The 25,896-nt window shown below is 44.1% G+C and overlaps 1 protein-coding gene across 1 annotated transcript; it reads left to right on the top strand.

The window, feature by feature from the left end:
• The first annotated feature begins 3,169 nt into the window (after nucleotides 1-3,169).
• On the top strand, nucleotides 3,170-25,584 carry PSME1 (proteasome activator subunit 1). The gene is made up of 11 exons (XM_060779981.2): nucleotides 3,170-3,452; nucleotides 6,593-6,625; nucleotides 10,092-10,154; nucleotides 10,840-10,941; nucleotides 15,923-15,989; nucleotides 16,350-16,447; nucleotides 17,819-17,887; nucleotides 18,092-18,159; nucleotides 23,186-23,240; nucleotides 23,339-23,425; nucleotides 25,374-25,584. The coding sequence occupies exons 1-11, from the start codon at nucleotides 3,414-3,416 to the stop codon at nucleotides 25,452-25,454; spliced, it is 762 nt and encodes a 253-aa protein (XP_060635964.2). The 5' UTR covers nucleotides 3,170-3,413; the 3' UTR covers nucleotides 25,455-25,584.
• Nucleotides 25,585-25,896: the final 312 nt, after the last annotated feature.

Genomic DNA, 25,896 nt, shown 5'->3' with positions numbered 1-25,896 from the left:
GGATTGGTATATGCTAGATAAATGTATTTTCTGGTTGCTTAAGGAATACTATGGAAAGGAGGCCTAACTGTAAGTAATTAAAAGCAAATTAAGGCAAACCAAACTTAAACTTACATTCTCACTAAAATCGATTCTATTTTCATTTTTATATAAAGTATTATTTCTTTTTTAAAAATTCTGGTTGCTTGAGAGTTCTGGTTAACTGAGAGTCTACTGTAAAATGAAGTACTCAGCGCTACACACCGAAAGCAGTATTTCCCAAACACGAATCAAGGAACATAATAAATAAAGAACAACACTAAAAAAAACAGGGGAACTCATGACATGAAACCATCAGGGCCAACTAACACCTCCCAACTAATTATCCCCAAGCAGCAACCAGCCAGGTTTTGAAGCTGCAAGGCCGTTCAGTGCTAATCAACATTCCCATTTGCCTCAATCAAGAATTCTTTCTCTCACCCTGGATATTATTCCACACATATATCAATCTCACTTACCTCATTTCCAGCAGACCTCACAACCTCTGAGGATGCCGGCCATAGATGTGGGCGAAACATCAGGGGAGAATGCTTCTGGAACATGGCCAGACAGCTCAGGAAACTCACAGCAAGCCAAAATTTTGAATTTCTTATTCTGCTACAAGGGTATGAAGAGTGTAGCTCTTTAGAGACCGATGGACTACAATTCCCATCAAGCCTACATATAGGGTGATAAATTGATGCCTTTCCTTGCATTTACCTGCCCTCTTATAGCTCATCTCAATGAGAACTAGGTATCTTCCTACATTCCTAGTGACTGTTCTGTAACTTGAGTGCTTCTAAGCATAAGCAGAGTGTGTTTCTTTGGAAACAGTGGACTAAGTATGCCAGTTTCCATGCATTCTTGCAAATGGAGGCGTTGATTTTGCGATTAGCAGGGAAAGATTTGCACAATTAGCCTGGGGAACTCATTGTGCTGGGATGTTGCGCAGTCGCAGCACATACAATGTGTGTTTCCAAAGCAAGGCCTTTCAGAACAGTTGCCTCATCATACCCGTCACTCCTCTTTCTCGAAGGGGATGGTTTTCTTTTTAAATCCCAAATCACACAGATGTGAATGTTGCAATTGGCCACCTTGACTAGCATTTAATGGCCTTGCAGCTTCAATGCCTGGCTGGTTGCTGCCTGGGGGAATCCTCTGTTGGGAGGTGTTAGCTGGCAAATGGCCACCTTGCTGAGCATTGAGTGGCCTTGCAGCTTCAATGCCTGGCTGGTTGCTGCCTGGGAGAATCCTTTGTTGGGAGGTGTGAGCTGGCAAATAGCCACCTTGCTGAGCACTGAATGGCCTTGCAGCTTCAATGCCTGGCTGGCTGCTGACTGGGATAATCCTTTGTTGGGAGGTGTGAGCTGGCAAATGGCCATTTTGCTGAGCATTGAATGGCCTTGCAGTTTCAATCCCTGGCTGGTTGCTGCCTGGGGGAATCCTTTGTTGGGAGGTGTTAGCTGGCAAATGGCCAACCTTGCTGAGCATTGAGTGGCCTTGCAGCTTCAATGCCTGGCTGGTTGCTGCCTGGGAGAATCCTTTGTTGGGAGGTGTGAGCTGGCAAATGGCCACCTTGCTGAGCATTGAATGGCCTTGGAGCTTCAATGCCTGACTGTCTGCTGCCTGGGAGAATCCTTTGTTGGGAGGTGTTAGCTGGCAAATGTGTACCTTGCTGAGCATTGAATGGCCTTGCAGCTTCAATGCCTGGCTGGCCGCTGCCTGGGGGAATCCTTTGTTAGGAGGTGTTAGCTGGCAAATGGCCACCTTGCTGAGCATTGAATGGCCCTGCAGATTCAATGCCTGGCTGCCTGCTGCCTGGGGGAATCCTTTGTTGGGAGGTATCAGCTGGCAAATGGCGACCTTGCTGAGCATTGAATGGCCTTGCAGCTTCAATGCCTGGCTGGTTGCTGCCTGGGAGAATCCTTTGTTGGGAGGTGTGAACTGGCAAATGGCCACCTTGCTGAGCATTGAATGGCCTTGTAGCTTCAATGTCTGGCTGGTTGCTGCCTGGGGGAATCCTTTGTTGGGAGGTGTTAGCTGGCAAATGGCCACCTTGCTGAGCATTGAATGAGCTTGCAGCTTCAATGGCTGGCTGCCTGCTGCCTGGGAGAATCCTTTGTTGGGAGATGTTAGCTGGCAAATGGCCACCTTGCTGAGCATTGAATGACCTTGGAGCTTCAATGCCTGACTGTCTGCTGCCTGGGAGAATCCTTTGTTGGGAGGTGCTAGCTGGCAACTGACCACCTTGCTGAGCATTGAATGGCCTTGCAGCCTCAATCCCTGGCTGGTTGCTGCCTGGGGGAATCCTTTGTTGGGAGGTGTTAGCTGGCAACTGACCACCTTGCTGAGCATTGAATGGCCTTGGAGCTTCAATGCCTGACTGTCTGCTGCCTGGGAGAATCCTTTGTTGGGAGGTGTTAGCTGGCAAATAGCCACCTTGTTGGGCATTTAATGGCCTTGCAGCTTCAATGCCTGGCTGGTTGCTGCCTGGGGGAATCCTTTGTTGGGAGGTGTTAGCTGGCAAATGGCCACCTTGCTGCGCATTGAATGGCCTTGCAGCTTCAATGTCTAACTGTCTGCTGCCTGGGGGAATCCTTTGTTGGGAGGTGATAGCTGGCAAATAGCCACCTTGTTGGGCATTTAATGGCCTTGCAGCTTCAATGCCTGGCTGCCTGCTGCCTGGGGGAATCCTTTGTTGGGAGGTGTTAGCTGGCAAATAGCCACCTTGTTGGGCATTTAATGGCCTTGCAGCTTCAATGCCTGGCTGGTTGCTGCCTGGGGAATCCTTTGTTGGGGGGTGTCAGCTGGCAAATGGCCACCTTGCTGAGCATTGAATGACCTTGGAGCTTCAATGCCTGACTGTCTGCTGCCTGGGAGAATCCTTTGTTGGGAGGTGTTAGCTGGCAAATGTGTACCTTGCTGAGCATTGAATGGCCTTGCAGCTTCAATGCCTGGCTGGCCGCTGCCTGGGGGAATCCTTTGTTGGGGGGTGTCAGCTGGCAAATCCAACAGGGAAAGCTCTTTCCTCTGAAAGCAATACTCTGATGTTGTTTGCAGCTCAACCGGTTGAACGACAGCCTGATGGAAGAGTGACGTTGAAGGTCCTCCCACTTTGCTTTTTTTGTAATCCTTTGCAAAGTGGGAAGTCCCTTTTCTTTCAAAGTTCCCCTTTCCTCTCTTCCTCTCTCTCTCCTTCTCTCCTCCCCTTTTCCTTTCATTTTCACTTTTCGTGCCTGACTTGCTGGCCTCCCTCCTCCTCCTCCTCCTCTTCCAGCCTTTGAAGACTCGCCCCACGGGTTTTGGGGTTCGCCCGGCCGGTCTTGCCAGCCCCACACCTGGACCCACACACCTGAGCCTCCACTCACACCTGGACAGGTGCACAGCAGCCCAGCATGGCGACCTTGGAGGTGCCCCCCGAATGCGAGGCCCAGGTAAAGAGGGGCTCCTTTTCCTCTCCAAAACTACCTTTTAGGGGGGTCTGGAAGAACATTAGCACCCCTTGGAAGCCATTGATTAACAGGCAGGCATCCAACAGGTCATGTTTTGGTCACTCTATGGTGGGTCTAGGAAGCTTTACCGGTTGGATACCTTTCCTATTCCTATACTACAGGTTGCCCTCCCTTTATTGACATGACATAGTAGATTTAGGAAGCTATAGCATTGTGGTGGCAGGCAGGTATCCAACAGGTAATGTATGATAAGTCTAGGAAGCTTTACCAGTTGGATACCTTTCCTATTCCTACACTACAGGTTGCCCTCTCTTTATTGACATGATAAAGAGGGCAACCGGTAGAATAGGAATATATTTAGGAAGCTATAACGTCGTGGTAGCAGGCAGGCATCCAACAGGTATGTATAGTAGGTCTAGGAAGCTTTACCAGTTAGATACCTTTCCAATTCCTATACTACAGGTTGCCCTCTCTTTGTTGAAATTGTAGATTTAGGAAGCTATAGCATTGTGGTGGCAGGTAGGCATCCAACAGGTATGTATGGTAGGTCTAGGAAGCTTTACCAGTTGGATACTTTTCTTATTCCTATACTACAGGTTGCCCTCCCTTTATTGACATGACATAGTAGATTTAGGAAGCTATAACATTGTGGTGGCAGGCAGGTATCCAACAGGTAATGTATGATAAGTCTAGGAAGCTTTACTAGTTGGATACCTTTCCTATTCCTATACTACAGGTTGCTCTCCCTTTATTGACCCGACATAGTAGGTTTAGGAAGTTATAGCATTGTGGTGGCAGGCAGGCATCCAACAGGTTATGTATGGTAGGTCTAGGAAGCTTTACCAGTTGGATACTTTTCTTATTCCTATACTACAGGTTGCCCTCCTTTTATTGACATGACATAGTAGATTTAGGAAGCTATAGCAGTGTGGTGGAAAGCAGGCATCCAACAGGTCATGTATGATAGGTCTAGGAAGCTTTACCAGTTGGATACTTGTCTTATTCTCATACTACAAGTTGCCCTCCCTATATTGACATGACATAGTCGATTTAAGAAGCTATCGCATTGTGGTGGCAGGCAGGCATCCAACAGGTTCTGTGCCAATAGGTGGGTCTAGGAAACCTTACCAGTTGGATACCTTTCCTATTCCTATATTACAGGTTGCCCTCCCTTTATTGACATGGCATAGTAGATTTAGGAAGCTATAGCACTGTGGTGGCAGGCGGGCATCCAACAGGTATGTATGGTAGGTCTAGGAAGATTTACCAGTTGGATACTTTTCTTATTCCTATACTACAAGTTGCACTCCCTTTATTGACATGACACGGTAGATTTAGGAAGCTATACCACTGTGGTGGAAGGCAGGCATCCAACAGGTTCTGTACCAACAGGTGGATCTATGCAACAGGTTCTGTATTGTATGTCTAGGAAGCTTTACCAGTTGGATACCTTTCCTATTCCAATACTACAGGTTCCCCTACCTTTATTTACATGACATAGTAGATTTAGGAAGCTATAGCATTGTGGTAGCAGGCAGGCATCCAACAGGTCATGTATGGTGGGTCTAGGAAGCTTTACCAGTTGGATACTTTTCTTATTCCTATACTACAGGTTTCCCTCTCTTTAGTGACATGGCATAGTAGATTTAGGAAGCTATAGCACTGTGGTGGAAGGCACGCATCCAACAGGTTCTGTACCAACAGGTGGATCTAGGAAGCTTTACCAGTTGGATACCTTTCCTATTCCTATACTACAGGTTCCCCTGCCTTTATTTACATATAGTAGATTTAGGAAGCTATAGCATTGTGAGGGCAGGCAGGCATCCAACAGGTATGTATGGTAGGTCTAGGAAACCTTACCAGTTAGATACCTTTCCTATACTACAGGATGCCCTCCTTTATTGACATGACATAGTAGATTTAGGAAGCTATAGCATTGTGGTGGCAGGCAGGCATCCAACAGATTCTGTGCCAACAAGTGGGTCTAGGAAGCTTTACCAGTTGGATACCTTTCCTAGTCCTATACTACAGGTTGCTCTTCCTTTATTTACATGACATAGTTGGATATCTTTCTATAGGTTCTCCTCTGTATTGATATTACATTGTGAACCTGGGAAGCTTTGCCAGTTGGATATCTTGCTATAGTTTCCCCTCTGTATTGATATTACATTGTGAATCTGGGAAGCTTTACCAGTTGGATATATTTGCTATAGTTTCCCCTCTGTATTGATATTACATTGTGAACCTGGGAAGCTTTACCAGTTGGATATCTTGCTATAGTTTCCCCTCTGTATTGATATTACATTGTGAACCTGGAGAGCTTTACCAGTTGGATATCTTGCTATAGTTTCCCCTCTGTATTGATATTATATTGTGAACCCGGGAAACTTTACCAGTTGGATATCTTGCTATAGTTTCCCCTCTGTATTGCTATTACATTGTGAACCTGGAGAGCTTTACCAGTTGGATATCTTGCTATAGTTTCCCCTCTGTATCCATATTATATTTGGACCTGGGAAGCTTTACCAGTTGGATATCTTGCTATAGTTTTCCCTCTGTATTGATAATACATTGTGGTTCTGGGAAGCTTTACCAGTTGAATATCTTGCTATAGTTTCCCCTCTGTATTGATATTACATTGTGAACCTGGGAAGCTTTACCAGCTGGATATCTTGCTATATTTTCCCTCTGTATTGATATTACATTGTGGTTCTGGGAAGCTTCACCAGTTGGATATCTACCTGTTGGAAAAGTGTGGATAAAAAAGAGGGTTCTAGCAATCCTCCTAAGTAAAGCAGGCAGAAATCCAATAGGTATTGTACTGATACTCCATTGTGGGTCTGGGAAGCTCTATGAGTTGGGTATCTTTCTGTAGGACTTACTTTACCTGTTGAATGTCTTGCTGTAGGTGTGTGGTTAAGAAAAGAGAAGGCTCTAGCACCCCTTGTAAGCCAGGTAGAAATCCAACAGGTTTTTCTCTCTGTATGGACCTTTTTAATTAAATTAAGATGTAAAATTTGGGTTGACAGGTGTGCGGGAATATCAGGTGATCCCAACCCGAAAGCCCTGGCAGGCCTCCATCCACGTCTGACATAGTTTCACATTTCTCTCTCCTTCTACAGGTGAAGTCCTTCAAGGAGAAACTCTGTGCTCAGGTGAGAGTGGGTTACCTTTCCTCAAAGGGGGAATCCTTTTTACCTTGCTTACCTTTCCAATACTTTGACTTTATTAGTCCTCGGAAATGGAAAACAAATTGGGGATTCTATTGGTCATTGCCATTGAAAACATAACTTCTGAACATGGGCAGAGTGCATTTCCCATAGACAGCCATTGTATGCCTTTGCATTCAAAAATACCAAAGGTAGCAAGTTCCAGACTGGTTTATCCTCATTTGGATCTTGATCAAGAGAGAGAAATTATTGTTTTTGTTGTTGTCGTCCTCCCACAATAATAATAAATATGATTATTATTATAATATTATTTAATTGACTTGTATGTTTTGTTCCATTGCAATATATGTATATTGTGGATTTTAAATTGCATTGCTTCTTATTAATGTTGTGAATTGCTTTGTGTCTTGATCAAGAGACAGAAATAGATGGCGATGATGTTACGTTATCTCCTAGCTAAACGCGGCCATGCTTTGCTGTGGCTCAGTCTGATATGAAATGAATGTGAAAGTAAATTAAAAAATCGTTGCGTACGGTCATAATGAGTGGTATTCCTGGAAGTGGTACGTCTTCACCTTCATGAGGTCCGTTCAGAATTGTTCTTTAGATTGCTCATCAATTTTTAAACTCCTAATTGTGTGTCATTGCAAAACTTTGGCCAAAGTACTGCAAATCCCATCATCCGTGGTCCATCCTCCCCCTATTGGCACCAGGATATGAAGTGGGTAATGGGGGGAGTGGGGTCTATGTGTCAAGTTTGGTCCTGATCTGCCATTGGTGTGAGTCATAGTGATTTGTGGGAGTCCAATTGGGTAGAGGTACTCCAAATCCCATCATCTGTGGTCCGTGGTCCCGCAATCGAGGACGTAAAGTGGGTAATGGGGGGTCTGTTTGCCAAGTTTGGTCCAGGTCCCTCATTCGTCGAGGTCACAGTAGTCAGCAGGAGGCAATTGAGGTGAGGGTACTACAAATCCCATCATCTGTGGTCCATCCACCCCCTATTGGCACCAGGGCATGAAGTAGGTAATTGGAGGAGGTGGTCTGTGTGTAAAGATTGGTCCTGATCTGCCATTGTTGTGAGTCACAGTGAGCTGTGGGAGCCCAATCGGGTGGAGGTACTCCAAATCCCATCATCCATGGTCCATGCTCCCACAATCCAGGACGTAAAGTGTGTCATGGGAGGGGTCTGTGTGCCAAGTTTGGTCCAAGTCCCTCATTCGTGGAGGTCACAGTGGTAAGCAGGAGGCAATTGAGGTGAGGGTACTACAAATCCCATCATCCGTGTTCCATCCTCCCCCTATTGGCACCAGGATATGAAGTGGGTAATGGGGGGAGTGGGGTCTATGTGTCAAGTTTGGTCCTGATCTGCCATTGGTGTGAGTCACAGTGATCTGTGGGAGCCCAATTAGGTGGAGTTACTCCAAATCCCATCATCCGTGGTCCATGCTCCCACAATCCAGAATGTAAAGTGGGTCATTGGGGGGGGGGTCTGTGTGCCAAGTTTGGTTCAGGTCCCTCATTCGTCGAGGTCACAGTAGTCAGCAGGAGGCAATTGAGGTGAGGGTACTACAAATCCCATCATCTGTGGTCCATCCACCCCCTATTGGCACCAGGGCATGAAGTAGGTAATTGGAGGAGGTGGTCTGTGTGTAAAGATTGGTCCTGATCTGCCATTGTTGTGAGTCACAGTGAGCTGTGGGAGCCCAATCGGGTGGAGGTACTCCAAATCCCATCATCCATGGTCCATGCTCCCACAATCCAGGACGTAAAGTGTGTCATGGGAGGGGTCTGTGTGCCAAGTTTGGTCCAGGTCCCTCATTCGTTGAGATCACAGTAGTCAGCAGGAAGCAATTTAGGTGAGGGCACTACAAATCCCATAATCCGTGGTTCATCCACCCCTTATTGGCACCAGGACATGAAGTGGGTAATTGGGGAGAGGGGTTCTGTGTGTGAAGTTTGTTCCTGATCTGCCATTGGTGTGAGTCACAGTGATTTGTGGGAGCCCAATCAGGTGGAGGTACTCCAAATCCCATCATCCGTGGTCCATACTCCCGCAATCCAGGATGTAAAGTGGGTCATGGGGGGGGGGTCTGTTTGCCAAGTTAGGTCCAGATCCCTCATTCGTGGAGGTCGCAGTGGTCAGCAGGAGGCAATTGAGATGAGGGTACTACAAATCCCATCATCCATGGTCCATCCACCCCCTATTGGCACCAGGACATGAAGTGAGTAATTGGGGGACAGGGTTCTATGTGTCAAGTTTGATCCTGATCTGCCATTGGTGTGAGTCACAGTGATCTGTGGGAGCCCAATCGGGTGGAGGTACTCCAAATCCCATCATCCTTGGCCCATGCTCCCACAATCCAGGACGTAAAGTGGGTCATGGGGGGGGGGTCTGTTTGCCAAGTTTGGTCCAGGTCTCTCATTCATCAAGGTCACAGTAGTCAGCAGAAGGCAATTTAGGTGAAAGTACTACAAATCTCATCATCCATGGTCCATCCTCCCCCAAACCGCAGCAAGATGTAAAGTGGATCAAGGAGGTTTGGAATGCAAGGTTATGTCAAAATGTCAAGCCAACCAGCCACTACTTTTTGAGTTTTGTGAGCACACAAGCATATACAGGTTGTGTGTTTTATATATACAGATATGTTATTGTTATTGTTATTGTTGGGTTGTTGTAGGGTTTTTTGGCCTATATGGCCATGTTCTAGAGGCATTCTCTCCTGACTTTTCGCCTGCATCTATGGCAAGCATACTCAGAGGTAGTGAGGTCTTGTTATTGTTATTGTTATTATTATTATTATTACACAACAAGATGAGTCCACAGCAGACAAGACCACTCTGCTGACTGTTGTGTTGGATCACACATTGGACCCTTCCCAAGTGTCTAGGACTGTGTGATGTATCAGCGAATAATGCGTGCAGATCCCAGTAAAGTGACCTTTTGCAGCTGACAGATGGTAATTTTGTCAGCGCCGATTGTGTTTAAGTGCAGGCCAAGGTCTTTAGGCACTGCACCCAGTGTGCCGATCACCACTGGGACCACCTTGACTGGCTTGTGCCAGAGTCTTTGCAGTTCGATCTTTAAATCCTCGTATCGTGTTATTATTATTATTGTTATTATTATTGACACAAAAGCACATTATTATTATTATTATTATTATTATTATTATTATTATTTGAAACACAACAATCTATATTTTTAGGTTTTTTTCAGGGCTGATGATGACAAACTTTCACTTTTGGATGGTTAGCTTGCAAAATAAATTGCTTTTTCCTTCTTGCAAAAGCGAAACGTTGCCAAAATATTAGCTCCACAAATAAATAGTGTGTTGGTTAGTTTGGGTATTTGGTTACACGACAGCTGTGGAAATGCGCCTTTTGTTTCGTGGTGTTTTGCCTTCTAATGTTTCTTTCCTCTGCCTTGTTTTTGGCACCGAATTATTTCCAAAAGGCTGAAGAACTGGTCTCGACTCGTTTCCCGGAAAAAATTGTGGAACTCAGCGAACTCCTGAAGGTAATCCTATTTTGGGAGTGGTTTAAGTTGACATTATTTCAGCTGCAAAACCAAGGAGCAATTTATTATTAGGCTTTGGGCGCATCTACACCGTAGAATGACTGCACTTTGATACCACTTTAATTGCCATGGGCTCAGTGCTGTGCATACTGGGAGTTGTAATTTCCCAAGGCCTTCTCTACCCAATGGTGCAGGAGCCCCACCAAACTACAATTCCCATAGTAACCTGAGTCCCCTTCGGAGAAGGGCGCAATATAAATAAAGTGTTGTTATTATTATTATTATTATTATTAATTTCCATTTACTATTATTATTAACTTCCATAGCATGGAACTAAGGCAGTTAAAGTGGTATCAAACTACATTCATTTTGCAGTGTAGATGAGTTTAGAAAGGCAGGATCTAATGCAAGCTGTGCGGTTTAAACCTATATTTATTTATTTATATATTATTTCATCTATATTTGTTATTAATTGGATGATTAGCAGCACTTTGGCTCGCTAACTGCCCGACAAGGGTTATGGGCCCAGCACGATTCTTCTGTGCAACTCTGCTTTAAGTAGCAGGTCACTGCCTGTTGTTTTTGGACAGTGAATTTTAATGTAAGAGTGCTGAGAGTCCTTGCATGCCAAGGTTAAAATAGACTAAAGGTTAGGAGTTAATGCAATGTCCTCTCTATTCCCTAGATCACTGCCCTGAATGTTTTGGATCTCATTTCACTCCGTGTCGAACTAGACATTCCAGTGCCGGACCCGAAGAAGGACGAAGAACGGCGCAAAAAGCAAGAAGTGAGTTTGGGGAATGCTGGGATGAACCCTGAAACTGCAGAAATCAATGAGCCAGTAGATAGAAGGTATATTTTCAGTCAGCATAGGCAAACAAACCAATCTCTCAGGCATTCTGCCAGACTGAGAGAGAGATTGATAACAGAGTCAACGAAATCCGTTCCTGGTCGCTTGGGACATCGAGTAGATTAGGTGATAAAAGTGCCAAGGACAGAATCTATAGTCAGATGAAGCAATGTTGGGATTGAGTCAAGACATCTTTCCTGGTCCTCGGAAGCCTTTCCTTAGATAGATTCATGTGTTAAGTGCCTTGTTTGATTTCCTGATTCAGGTTTTGGAGTTTTACCTTGGAAGTTTCTGTCTTTGTTTTTCATGAACTCTGATGGACTAATTTCCTGGGCTATTTGTTTCTGTTTATCCTTCTACCTAATTGGCTTTAACTATTTTTATGGAGTGTTTTTTTTACTGTTACTACTTTTTAATTATCTTCAATAAACTGCTTGCATTTTTACTCAGCTGTGTGGTGTTTAAAGTCAGAGGGCTTTCCTGGCCTGGAGTGCAACAGCCTGGTTTTGGGGATGTGGGACCTGAATGCAGTTTAGATGATGAGTCACAGAGGCCTGTATTGCTGCAAAAGGATTCTCTAGGTTAGTGGTTCTCAACCTGTGGCTCACCAGATGTTTGGCCTTCAACTCCCAGAAATCCTAACAGCTGGATTTCTGGGAGTTGTAGGCCAAAACACCTGGGGACCCACAGGTTGAGAACCACTGCTCTAGGTCTTGAGCTTGGTTCTGTGCTGCAGTTTCCTGGTCAGTTGTCTCCAGGTGGAGATTTTAATGGAGTAGCAGTGAAGCCTTGAACAGGAGAAGTGTTTTTAGCCAGCAAAGACAAACAGGACAGCAATTACGGCGCATAGCCAGATTGCAGCAGAAATTAGAAGTTAAACCAAAATTGAGAAAAAAATCCTTTCCTAGCTGTTCGGGAAATAGGGCAGGGATATAAGTATCAAGTACGGAATCTAGCTTCAGACGAAGCAATGTTGGATCCACGTTAAGTTCTTCATACCAAGTTCTTGGACTCTTCTCTTTGTTTGATTAAGTGTCTTTGCTGGTATTTGCCTTTGGAATCAAGTATCTACCTTCATGGAGATTTTTGGACTATTTCTCTTTGGACTAATTGTTCCTATTTTTTCCTAATCTATCGGACTACCTTTTAATGTGGATTGTTTTTTATTGCTTTGGCTTGTATTACCCTCAATAAGCTGCTTGCTATTTTAACCCATCTGTGTGGTGTTTAAAGGAAGAGGCCTGAGGCTGTTAGGAGTTGTGGGAGTCGAAGTCCAAAACACTCAGAGGGCCGAAGTTTGCAAATACCTGTTCTACAGTGTGGTTGCATCCCTGTTTTCCCGGATGTTTTGCAAAGCTTGAGATCTCACTCTCATTCGTTTCTCAATTTAATTTGCACCTTCGCTTCTGAACTATAGGGTGGAGCTGCTCTTTATCTCCTTTTAGTCTTAAATACGACTTTCCAAGGTGTTGTTCCCTTCCCTCTTCGCCTGTTCTCGATCTGGGACAGGAACCCCATAATTGCCCCAGAGATCTTCCTACGCTGTAATTATTTTGCTTTTCCTCCTCCCTTCCCTCTGGTCTGCTGTGTGGGAGAAGGTCCTACTCTATGCATGGGATCATATAGATATATAGGATCTATTTTAAACTTTTTTTTCTTTTGGGTCGGTAATTTTCCTGGTGTTGTTTCCTTTCGAACCGTTTGCAGGATGCCTTGATTTTTGCAAATTATCAATCTTTTTATTGTCGAAGGCTTTCATGGCCGGAATCACTGGGTTGTTGTAGGTTTTTTTCAGGCTATATGGCCATGTTCTAGAGGCATTCTCTCCTGACGTTTTGCCTGCATCTATGGCAAGCATCCTCAGAGGTAGTGAGGTCTGTTGGAACTAGGAAAAAGGGTTTATATATCAGTGGAATGACCAGGGTGGGACAAAGGACTCTTGTCTGCTGGAGCTAGGTGTGAATGTTTCAACTGACCACCTTGATTAGCATTTGATGGCCTGGCAGTGACTGGGGCAATCTTTTGTTGAGAGGTGATTAGATGTCCTTATTTGTTTCCTCTCTGTTGTTTTGCTGTTGTAATTTTAGAGTTTTTTAATACTGGCAGCCAGATTTTGTTCATTTTCATGGTTTCCTCCTTTCTGTTGAAATTGTCCACATGCTTATGGATTTCAATGACTTCTCTGTGTAGTCTGACATGGTGGTTGTTGGTGTGGTCCAGCATTTCTGTGTTCTCAAATAATATGCTGTGTCCAGGTTGGTTCATCAGGTGCTCTGCTATGGCTCATTTCTCTGGTTGGAGTAGTCTGCAGTGCCTTTCATGTTCCTTGATGCGTGTCTGGGCAATGCTGCTGCATTTGGTGGTCCCTCTGTAGACTTGTCCACAGCTGCATGGTACACGGTAGACTCCTGCAGAAGTGAGAGGATCCCTCTTGTCCTTTGCTGAACGTAGCATTTGTTGGATTTTCTTGGTGGGTCTGTAGATAGTTTGTATGTTGTGTTTCCTCATCAGCTTCCCTATGCGGTCAGTGGTTCCCTTGATGTATGGCAGGAACACTTTTCCTCTGGGTGGATCTTCATCTTTACTCTCGTGGCTTGTTCTTGGTCTTGCAGCACTTCTGATGTCTGAGGTGGAGTCTCCATTGGCCTGGAGAGCCCAGTTGAGGTGGTTCAGTTCGTCTTGGAAGAGGTGGGCTTCGCAGATTCTTTTTGCACGGTCTGCCAAGGCTTTAATGCTGCTTCTTTTTTGGCTTGGGTGATGGTTGGAGTTTTGATGTAGATATCTATCTGTGTGTGTGGGTTTTCTGTAGACGGTGTGACCCAATTGTTGATCTGGTTTACGGATGACTAAGACATCTCGAAAAGGCAGTCTTCCTTCATTTTCTTTTTCCATGGTGAACTGGATGTAGATGCAAGCAAAACGTCAGGAGAGAATGCCTCCAGAACATGGCTATATAGCCTGAAAAAACCTACAACAATCCTATGAATCTTTTTCTTCCTTGTGCCAATTTTCGTATTTCTTTTTCTGGTTGGGCAATGGCATCATACTTTGTGGGTGCTTAAAGGGATTTTCATTGTCTGGTTAGTTTAAAGTAAAGGGAAAAGTTTAAGCGGAAGAGCCGGCATTGTCCATAGACACCTCCAAGGTCATGTGGCCTGCATGACTGCATGGAGTGCCATTACCTTCCCACCGGAGCAGTACCTATTGATCTACTCACATTTACATGTTTTCAAACTGCTAGGTTGGCAGAAGTTGGAGCTAATAGCGGGAGCTCATGCCGCTCCCTGTATTCGAACCTGCGACCTTTTGGTCAGCAAGTTCAGTAGCTCAGCGTTTTAACTCACTGCGCCACCGGGGGCTCCCTGGTTAGTTTAGTTCTATTTTAATATTTGTGTGTTATGGATTTGCAACTATACTGTTGTGTTTTTTAGTGTTGTGAATCCCTTTGCATCTTGGTCCAGATAAAGGCAGGATCAGGAGGAGGATGATGTGGCATAATGTAAAATAAACCACGTGTAGTTTACGTTTGATCAGTCCACACACTGCCTTGCCAAAGAAAGAAACAGATTCTTTACAGGTGAACAGTAAAGAACAGGTAGTTTCCTCTCCGTAGTTCAGAAGAGCGTATGTACAGTGTGATCAGTTGCATCAACTCACACAATGTCTCTGTATGAGAGAACTAAAATAGTCTTTCTTGACATGTATGGTAGGTCTCGCAAGCTTCGCCAGTTGGATACTTTTCCTATTCCTATACTACAGTTTGCCCTCCCTTTATTGACACGACAGAGTAGATTTAGGGAGCTATAGCATTGTGGTGGAGGTCTTTGGAAGGATTTGTAGGAGTTGTAGTTCACCCACATCTAGAGCGCACTATGAACCCAAACAATGATGGATCTGGGCCAAACTTGGGTTGCATATCTAATATGCCCAAATTTGAATACTGGTGGGTTTTGAGGGGAATTGGCGTAGACATTTTAGAATTGTAGGTACTGGGAATTATAGTTCACCTGCAATCAAGGAGCACTTGGAACTCCACCAAAGATTGAATTGGACCAAACTTGTCACACAGAGCCCTCAAAACCAGCAAAAAGAACTGGAGGTCTTTGGGGAAAATCCATTTTGATTTGTGGGAGTTGTAGTCCACCTACATCTAGAGAGCACTATGAACCCAAACAATGATGGATCTGGACCAAACTTAGCTTGCATATCTAATATGCCCAAATTTGAATACTGGTGCGTTTTGAGGGGAATTGGCCTGGACATTTTAGAGTTGTAGGTACTGGGAATTATAGTTCACCTGCAATCAAGGAGCACTTGGAACTCCACCAAAGATGGAATTGGACCAAACTGGTCACACAGAGCCCTCAAAACCAGCAAAAAGAACTGGAGGTCTTTGGGGGGAAATCCAAAGACCTCCACCTTGATTTGGGGGAGTTGTAGTTCACCTACATCTAGAGCGCACTATGAACCCAAACAATGATGGATCTGGACCAAACTTGGCTTGCATATCCAATATACCCAAATTTGAATACTGGTGGGTTTTGAGGGGAATTGGCCTGGACATCTTAGAATTGTAGGTACTGGGAATTATAGTTCACCTGCAATCAAGGAGCACTCAGAACACCACCTAAGATGGAATTGAACCAAACTTGTCACACAGAACCTAATGACCAGCAAAAGGTACTGGAGGTCTTTGGGGGAAATACATCTTGATTTGGGGGAGTTGTAGTTCACTTACATCCAGAGAGCACTGTGAACACATTTGCCCAAGCTAGTAAAACAAAACAACCTTAGGTGAACTGATGCTTGTAGCAGAGTCAAGGTATTCATTTTCGGACCCCAAATGATGATATGATCGTATATTGATTTCCCCCCCTGACTTTCCAATGAATCTTGTGTCCCTGTTCCTCTCGTTCAGAAAGACGAGAAGGATGCTGGCAAAGAAGAGAAAAGCAGCAAGAAGAAATCGGATGATGAAGAGAAAGGTAAACATTGGGAAAATTCCTTGATTCACTTTCAAGGACACTTCCAAATCTGCTATGGCATCCTGGGTTGCATCTAGACCAAGCATGGGCAAACTTGGGTCCTCCAGGTGTTTTGGACTCCAACTCCCACAATTCGTAACAGCCTACCGGCTGTTAGGAATTGTGGGAGTTGAAGTCCAAAACACCTGGAGGGCCCAAGTTTGCCCATGCCTGGTCTAGACTGTAGAATTAATGCAGTTTGGCACCACATTAACTGCAGTTTGGCACCATATTGTCATAGATCAAGATTATGGAATCCTGGGAGTTGTAGTTTCACAAGGGCTTTAGCCTTCTCTGCAACTCTTTTTTTCCTCTTCTCAGCCCCACCTTGTGGTCCCATTTGCCACAACGAGAAGATCACCTCTTTGCTGAACCTGGTGAAGCCAGAAATCCAGGGAACCAAGGAGAAGCTGAATGTGGTGAGTTGGTAGCGGAAAGCGGGGCCCAGAATCTTGTCTCCTGTGCTTTGCTAATAATATAATATAATATAATATAATATAATATAATATAATATAATATAATAATTTATGTAAATAAAAATGTAATGTTTGTTTGTGGGATTAACAGAACTCAAAACCCACTGGACGAATTGACACCACATTTGGACACAAGACACCTAACAACACAATGTATGTCCTTCACTCAAAAAAAAAACATTGATTTTGTCATTTGGGAGCTGTAGTTGCTGGGATTTATAGTTCACCTACAGTCAAAGAACATTCTGAACCCCACCAACGATGGAATTGAACCACACAGTTCTCCCAACAGAAAATACTGGAAGGATTTGGTGGGCTTGGACCTTGAGTTTGGGAGTTGCAGTTCACCTACATCCAGAGAACACTGTGGACTCAAACAATGATGGATCTGGACCAAACTCTACACAGATACTTAATATGCCCAAATGTGAACACTGGTGGACTTTGGGGAAAATAGAATCTTGACATTTGGGAGTTGTAGTTGCTGGGATTTATAGTTCACCTACAATCAAAGAGCATTCTGAACCCCACCAACGATGGAATTGTACCAAACTTGACACACAGTTCTTCCATGACCAACAGAAAATACTGGAAGGGTTTGGTGGGCAGTGTACTTTGGTTTTGGAGTTGTAGTTCGCCTACATCCAGAGAGCACTGTGGACTCAAATAATGATGGATCTGGACCAAACTCTACACAAATACTCAATATGCCCAAATGTAAACACTAGTGGACTTTGGGAAAAATAGAATCTTGACATTTGAGAGTTGTAGTTGCTGGGATTTATAGTTCACCTACAATCAAAGAGCATTCTGAACCCCACCAACGTTGGAATTGAACCAAACTGGGCAGACAGTTGTCCCATGACCAACAGAAAATACTGGAAGGGTTGGTGGGCAGTGTACTTTGGTTTTGGAGTTGTAGTTCACCTACATCCAGAGAGCACTGTGGACTCAAACAATGATGGACCTGGACCAAACTCTACACGAATACTCAATATGCCCAAATGTGAACACTGGTGGAGTTTGGGGAAAATAAAATCTTGACATTTGGGAGTTGTAGTTGCTGGGATTTATAGTTCACCTACAATCACAGAGCATTCTGAACCCCACCAAGGATAGAATTGGCCCAAACTTCCCACAGAGAACCCCCATGTGAACCACAGCAACGCATGGCAGGGGATGGCTAATATAATATAATATAATATAATATAATATAATATAATATAATATATACTTATACATATAATATTTATAATATAATATATTGTATATACATTGTATATCATCTCATTTTTCTTTCTCCCTCGTTTCCAGATTTCTCTCTGGCTCCAACTCCTGGTGCCCCGGATTGAAGATGGCAATAATTTTGGGGTTGCCGTTCAAGTGAGTGCCCACTTCCATAGATACCCAAACTCATGCAAATATTGGGTTATTGTAGGTTTTTCGGGCTCTATGGCCATGTTCTAGAAGCATTCTCTCCTGACATTTCGCCTGCATCTATGGCAGGCATCCTCAGAGGTTGTGAGGTCTCACAATCATCCTATTTTTCACATTGTATCCTCGCTCTTTTTGCTTCTCCTTTCCTAGGAAAAAGTGTATGAGCTGCTGACCACATCCCGAACGAAACTGGAAGCGTTTCAAGCGCATATTGCCAAGTGAGTGAGACCTGGGGGGAAATGGCCAGCTTTGGTGGATTTGGGGTGGATATGGGTAGATTTGGAGTGTTGTAGTCCCCAAAAAGATTAATTTTTTTAGTTCGAAAATAGAAATGCATGGATTTCTTCCAAGAGAAGGGAAGAGTCAGGAAGTTTCACCAGGAAGAGGGCAGGATTAGAATAAGAAGCAAAGAGTTGGAGGGGGCACCCAGAGGCATCTAGTCCACCCCTACGCAACCATGAATGAGTGTCAAACAAGGCAACTGCTCCGTCCTTTCTTGGAGGGAAAAAGAGACAATGGAGAGCACTTTCAGGTAGATCTCGCCCCACTGTGGAATGCAGAGTGGTTCACGGGTTGCAACCCTGCCTCCAGATCCGCCTCCAGATCCAGGGAAGGTTGCACCGGTTCATGCCACGCCGATTAGATCTCCAAGCCAGAGGGAGATGGGGCACCCTGACATTGCATCCGGTTGCACCAGCAGGAACAGAGCCACAGAACAATACTCCTTGTGGGAGACCCACAATTCCCAGCATCACTCCTTGCTGCCTTGCATGGCCAGGGGATTCTGGGAAATACAACCCTCCAAATATTTTTTTCTTAAGCCCAGGAAGTCTATATCAAGCTTTGAGTGGAATATTTGCTTGTTTTCCTTCCTCCCCTCTTTCACATCCTTTCTCCTTTCCTCCTTTTCCCTTTCATCCCTTTCTCCTCACCCTTCTCCATCTGTCTCCTTCATCTTTCCCTCCCTCCTTCTTCTCCTACCCTCCTGTTTATCCCTCTTCTCTTCCTCCCTTTTTCCCTCTCTTTTCTACCTTTCCTTTCTCCCTCCCTTTTCTTTTTCTTTCTTTCTTTCTTTCTTCCTTCCCTCCCTCCTTCCTTCCCTCCGCCCCTCTTTCTTTTCTTCTTTCTCTCCCCTTTGTTCCTTCCTTCCCGCCCTCCTTCTTTCTTCTCTTCCTCCCCTTCTTTCAACCTTCCTTCCTTCTTCCCTCTATCCTCAATCATTCTCACAGCCTTTCCTTCCTTTCTGCATGTCCTCACTCTTTCTCTCTCCTGCACTTTTCCTCCTTCCTTTCCTCCCTTTTCCTCCCTCTCCTTCCTACCTTCATTTCTCCTCTCTTTTTCTTCATTCTCTCTCTCTCCTCCCTCCATTTCCTTCCTTCTCTTTTTCCATTCATTCCCTTTTCTTTTTCCCTCTCTCCTTCCTTCTCTCCTTTCTCACTCTCATTCTCTTCCTCTCTTCTCTTCCTTCCCTGCTTTCTACTCTTCCTCCCCTTCCTTCCTTTCAGCCTTCCTTCTCAATCTTTCTCACACCGCTTCCTTTCTTTCTACATTTCCTCTCTTTCTCTCTCCTGCCCTTTCCTCATTCCCTTCCTTTTCCTTTCTCTCCTTCTTACCTACCTTTCTCCTCTCCCTCCTCCTTTTTTTCTCCCTTCCCTCTCTCCATCCGTCCATTTTTCTCCTTGTCCCCTCCCTTCCTTCCTTCTCTCTTTCCTCACTCCTTCCTTCTCTTCCTCTCTTCTCTTCCTTGCTTTCTTCCTTTTCCTTCCTTCTCAGTGAAACCTCCCTCCTTCCTCCTCTTCACAATCTTTCTCTCACACCCACTCATTTTTCACGACAAATAAATATAAAAATGAGCAAATCTCTCCCTGAAAACTCCAGGAGCCTCTCTGGGTTATTGCATGTGTGGCATCTTTTCTGCTGCTGCAACTGAGCCAAAAAGCGCAAACTTTTGTTTGATCGTTACATGTAAGCCGTGCCCATAAGTTGATTTCATAATGAGCACCTTCATCCTCCACTCCTTTAATGTTTTTTTACAAGGTTCAAGTGCAAAGAGGAATGGAGAGACAGGGCTTCTTTGCCTCTCTCTTCAATAGGTTCGGTACTTTGGATATTTCCTTTTAAAGTTCGGACAGAAACCCAAAACGGATTAACTGTGGGCCCAATGGGGAGCTTTCAGGCTTTGCTATTTCCAGATATGGGGGAAAGCACTTCTAAAACGGAGAAGGCAAAAGTTAACTGAGATGTATTCTAAAAGGTTCCGTATTTTGGAGACCGTCTTTTAAAGTTCGGACTAAAACCCAAAGTGGATTCACTGTAGACTCATCGGGGAACTTCCAGACCTTTCTATTTCAAGATATGGGGGAAAGCATTTCTCAAATGGGGAAGGCAAATGTCAGTTGAGATGTATTCCAAAAGGTTCAGTACTTTGGAGACCTCCTTTTAAAGTTCGGACTAAAACCCAAAGTGGATTCACTATAGACCCAATGGGGAGCTTCCAGACCTTGCTATTTCCAGATATGTAAGAAAGCACTTCTCAAATGGGGAATGCAAAGGTTAACTGTGATGTATTCCAATATGTTCAGTACTTTGGATGTTTCCTTTTAAAGTTCGGACTGAAACCCAAAGCGGATTCACCTTGGACCAAATGGCATTGCTATTTCCAGATATTGGGGGAAGCACTTCTAAAACGAGGAAGGCAAAGGTTAACTGTGATGTATTCCAATAGGTTGAGAACTTTGGCTACCTCCTTTTAAAGTTCAGACTGAAACCCAAAGCGGATTCACTGGAGACTCAATGGGGAGCTTTCAGGCCTTTCTATTTCAAGATATGAGGGAAAGCACTTCTAAAACAGAGAAGGCAAAGGTTAACTGAGACACATTGTTGGAAAGGGCCATATATATGGGAGGAGTAAGATAATAAACAGTGCTGTGCACTTTGATCCAATGTGTTCAATTGGAAAAGTAGGTAGGAATATGATACACGCCATCCTAGTTAAGGTGTCGAATGCACATTGCATCAACATGAGCAGGAATTCGAACCCTAGTTTTAGATTCTGCGCTTTCCGCCCTTCGTCTTGCTGCGTCTCGTTAAATAAAAAATAAATTCCAATCCTTTTTCCCCCGAAGCGACAAGCAATTTTAAATTGGCCGAGGGAGTCGCTCGTAATGTTCCCGAGTCTATTGTGCTCACACTTAATTAAATGATGCTTCCTGCCAGTTTTTCAGCCAACCTCATCAAGTTTTGGGGTTTTTTTTCCTCCCTTTCGACCAGCGTTCCGTGTCAATTTGCCACAGTTTTCTGGCCATAAATTCCTTTTTGTGGGAAACCCAGCTCTCGTAAATCATATTCTCCTTTTTTATATATATTCCTAGAATTGGCCAGTTTCCAAATCTAGAAAATGCCTCAATTTGCTTTAAAGGCGTAGTGCCAAACAAAAAAGAAGTGTCAGGGTAATGTGGTGTAAGTGCATCTGCACTGTAGAAGTAATGCAGTTTGGCACCCCTTTCACTGGCATGGAATCATGGGAACTGTTGTTTTTGCAAGATCTTCAGCTTTTTCTGCCAAAGAGTGCTGGTGCCTTACTAAACTACAGATCCCACAACTACATAGCATATGTTAAAGGGGTGTCAAGCAGCACTCCTTCCATATTGTAAAGCAGGAATGGGAAAAATTTGCCCCTCCAGGTGTTTTGGACTTCAACTCCCACAATTCCTAACAGCCGGCAGGGGTTTATATATCTGTGGATTGATGTCCAGGGTGGGAGGAAGAACTCTTGTCTGTTGGAGGCAAATGTGAAAGTCGCCATTGGCCAGCTTGATTAGCACTGGATAGCCTTGCAGCTTCAAGGTCTGGCTGCTTTCTTCCTCTCAACAATGGATTCCCCCAGGCAGGAAGCAGCCAGGTTTTGAAGCTGCAAGACCATTCAATGCTAATCGAGCTGACCAATGGCAGCATTCATACTTACCTCAAGTGTGGACTGTCCAGGGTGGGAGAAAAAAGTCTTGTCTGTTGGAGGCACGTGTGAAGGTTGCCATTGGCCAGCTTGATTAGCATTTAATAGCTTTGCAGCTTCCAAGTCTGGCTACTTTCTGCCTCTCAACAATGGATTCCCCCAGGGCAGGAAGCAGCCAGGCTTTGAAGCTGCAAGGCCATTCAATGCTAATCGAGCTGACCAATGGCAACATTCATACTTGCCTCAAGTGTGGACTGTCCAGAGTGGGAGGAAGAACTCTTGTCTGTTGGAGGCAAGTGTGAATGTTGCCATTAGCCAGCTTGATTCGCACTGAATAGCCTTGCAGTTTCAAAGCCTGGCTGCTTCCTGTCTGGGGGAATCCTTTGTTGAGAGTCAGAAAGCAGCCAGGCTTTGAAGCTGCAAGGCTATTAAATGCTAATCGAGCTGACCAATGGCAACATTCATACTTGCCTCAAGTGTGGGCTGTCCAGGGTGGGAGGAAGAACTCTTGTCTGTTGGAGGCAAGTGTGAATGTTGCCATTAGCCAGCTTGATTCGCACTGAATAGCCTTGCAGCTTCAGAGCCTGGCTGCTTCCAGCCTGGGGGAATCCTTTGTTGAGAGGCAAAAAGCAGCTAGGCTTTGAAGCTGCAAGGCCATTCAATGCTAATCAAGCTGGCTGATTGCAACATCCACACCTACCTCCAACAGACAAGAGTTCTTTCTCCCACCCTGGACATTCCACAGATATAGAAACTTCACTTGCCTAGTTTTCAACAGACCTCTCAACCTCTGAAGATGCCGGCCATAAATGTGGGTGAAGTATCAGGAGAGAATGCTTCTGGAACAAGGCCAGACATCCCAGAGAACTCACAACAACCCAGGGATTCCAGCCATGAAAGCCTTTGATATAATAATAATAATAATAATAATAATAATAATAATAATAATAATAATAATAATAATATGAATGCTTCTGGAACGTGGCCAGACAGCCCAGAGAACGCACAACTCAGGGATTCCAGCCATGAAAGCCTAATAGTAATAATAATAATAATAATAATAATATGCTTCTGAAATGTGGCCAGACAGCCCCGAAAAATCAAAGCAACCCAGGTCTTTGTTTGTGTGTCCGAATGGGGTTGGACTGGATGGTCTTTGGGGATCCCTTGCAACTCTAGGATTCAATGATACAAAGCCAGACAAGGAGTCACACTCAATTGACAAAAGAAATAAGTACTCTTTGGCAGAAAGTTCTGTAATTTTGATCTCAATTTTCTCCTTCTCTCCGCAGGTATTACTCCGAAAGAGGGGATGCGGTATCGAAAGCATCCAAGAGCCCGCACGTGGTGAGTTTGACCCTTTCATCCCACGCTATTAGTGGTAAAGGTGACAAAAGCTACACAAAGACTGGATGACGTTTCTCATTCTTCTCTGTGCCTTGCAGAGCGACTACCGCCAACTCGTGCATGAGATCGACGAGGCAGAATATGCAGAGATTCGGTTCATGATCAACGAACTTATAAATATTTATGTGAGTTGCACCGGCGTTGGTGGGCAGGCATGGGGGGTGGGGTGGGGGGGTTTGCATTAAGAGCACAGGACAAACAAAACAAAAATCTTGGTGTCTTGCTTTTAGACCTGTTCCTGGGGTTATTGGGGGCACTGATTCAAAAAATTGCATTGTATTTTTTAATGGGGTGAAGACTGCTACAGGACTCTAAAAACATAACAGTAAATAAGGAACAACATTCAAAAATAGGGGAACTCCAGACAAGAAACAGTCAGGGACAACTAATCACCTCCTAACAAAGGATTCCCCCAAGCAGTAAGAAGCCAGGCCTGGAGAACGGCTAGGCCATTAAATGTTAATCAAGTTAGCCAAATGCTATATTTACACCTACCTCAAACAGACAAGAGTTCTTTCTCCCACCCTGGACATCAATCCACAAAGATATAAACCCCACTTGCCTAGTTTCCCAATTTTCCTATTTTCCAACAGACCTCACAACCTCTGAGGATGCCTGCCATAGATGTGGGTGAAATGTCAGGAGAGAATGATTCTGGAACAAGCCTTGAGAACTCACAGCAAATCAGGGATTCCAGCCATGAAAGCCTTTGATAACATAATAATAATAATAATAATAATAATAATAATAATAATATGCTTCTTGAACATGGCCAGACAGCCTGGAAAATTCATAGCAACCCAGTGATTCAAGCTATGAAAGCCTTCGACAATATATTATTGTTATTATTATTATTATTAATTATTTGATACACAACAAAATTAATACACAGCAAACAAGATTGCTATGCTTGCTGTTTTATTGGACACCTCCCAAGTTTCTAAGACTCTGTGATGTATTGGTGAATAATGCGTGCAGATCCTAGTAGGGTGGCCTTTTGCAGCTGACAGATGGTAATGTTGTCAGTGCTGATTTGTGTTTAAGTGCAGGCCAAGGTCTTTTGGCACTGCACCCAGTGTGCTGATCACCACTAGGACCCCCTTGACTGGCTTGTGGCAGAGTCTTTGCAGTTCGATCTTTAAATCCTCATATCGTGCCAGCTTTTCCAATTGTTTCTCGTCAATCCTGCTATCGCCTGGGATTGCAATATCAATGATCTAGATCAGGAGTATTGTGCTCCAAAACTCTGTCAGTTTGAATTTGGAAGTCCCAGAGTAGTTTCATGTGTACATTATTATTATTATTATTATTAATAATAATAATAATAAAAATGATAATAATAATAATTGTCACTTTGAATTTGGAAGTCCCATAGTAGTTCCACATGTTATTATTTTTATTTATTTACTTATTTATTAAATAATAATATCAATAGTCAGATTGAATTTGGAAGTCCCAGAGTAGTTTCACATGTTTATTATTATTATTATTATTATTAAACTAGCCGTCCCCTGCCAAATGTTGCTGTGGCCCACATGGGGGTTCTGTGTGGGAGGTTTGGCCCAATTCCATCATTAGTGGGGTTCAGAATGCTCTGTGATTGTAGGTGAACTATAAATCCCAGCAATTACAACTCCCAAATATCAAGATTCTATTTTCCCCAAAATCGACCCGTGTTCACATTTGGGCATATTGAGTATTCATGTAGGGTTTGGTCCAGATCCATCATTGTTTGAATCCACAGTGATCTCTGGATGTAGGTGAACTACAACTCCAAAACCAAAGGACACTCCCCTCCAAACCCTTCCAGTATTTTCTGTTGGTCATGGGGGAACTGTGTGCCAAGTTTGCTTCAATTCCATCATTGGTTGGGTTCAGAATGCTCTTTGATTGTAGGTGAACTATGAATCCCAGCAACTACAACTCCCAAATGACAAAATCAATTTTTTTGAGTGAAGGACATACATTGGGTTGCTACGTGTCTTATGTCCAAATTTGGTGTCCATTTGTCCAGTAGTTTTGAGTTCTGTTAATCCCACAAACGAACCCATGTTTTTCTTTTGCACTTCTTAGGCCGTCGTCTATGACAGCGTGTTGAAGAACTTTGACAAGATCAAGAAGCCCCGTGATGAAAACAAAGGGATGATCTATTAAGTGGAGAGAGAGCAAAAATAAAAAGATGGAGACAGACTTCCCGGCAGCCAGGCACTGATATTTCCTGCTTCCTTTTTCACTGTTCACTCACTTCTGTCCCTTTGGAAATAAAGTTATTTTAACCCTCGAACATGTATTTGTGGTACAAAACTACAGAAGGAGAGGAAAAGCTTCACACTGGGTTCGTTCGGAATGACAAGGTTTGTAAACAAACCCCAAATCTGCCTAAGAATGCTGTGTAATACTAGTATAAATAACAGGCATGGGCAATTATTTCAACACTGTAGAGCAGGCATGCCCTCCAGGTGTTTTGGACTTCAACTCCCACAATTCCTAACAGCCTCGGACCCTTTCCTTTCCCCCCTCAGCTGCTTAAGCTGTTAGGGATTGTGGGAAAAGTCCAAAACACCTAGAGGGACCAAGTTTGCCCATACTTGATATA

This window comes from Anolis sagrei, chromosome 6 (genome assembly GCF_037176765.1).
Source record: "Anolis sagrei isolate rAnoSag1 chromosome 6, rAnoSag1.mat, whole genome shotgun sequence".
NCBI classification, from domain to species: Eukaryota; Metazoa; Chordata; class Lepidosauria; order Squamata; family Dactyloidae; genus Anolis; species Anolis sagrei.
Note: the sequence above shows the minus strand (reverse complement) of the source record. Positions and strands in the feature narration are given on the sequence as shown.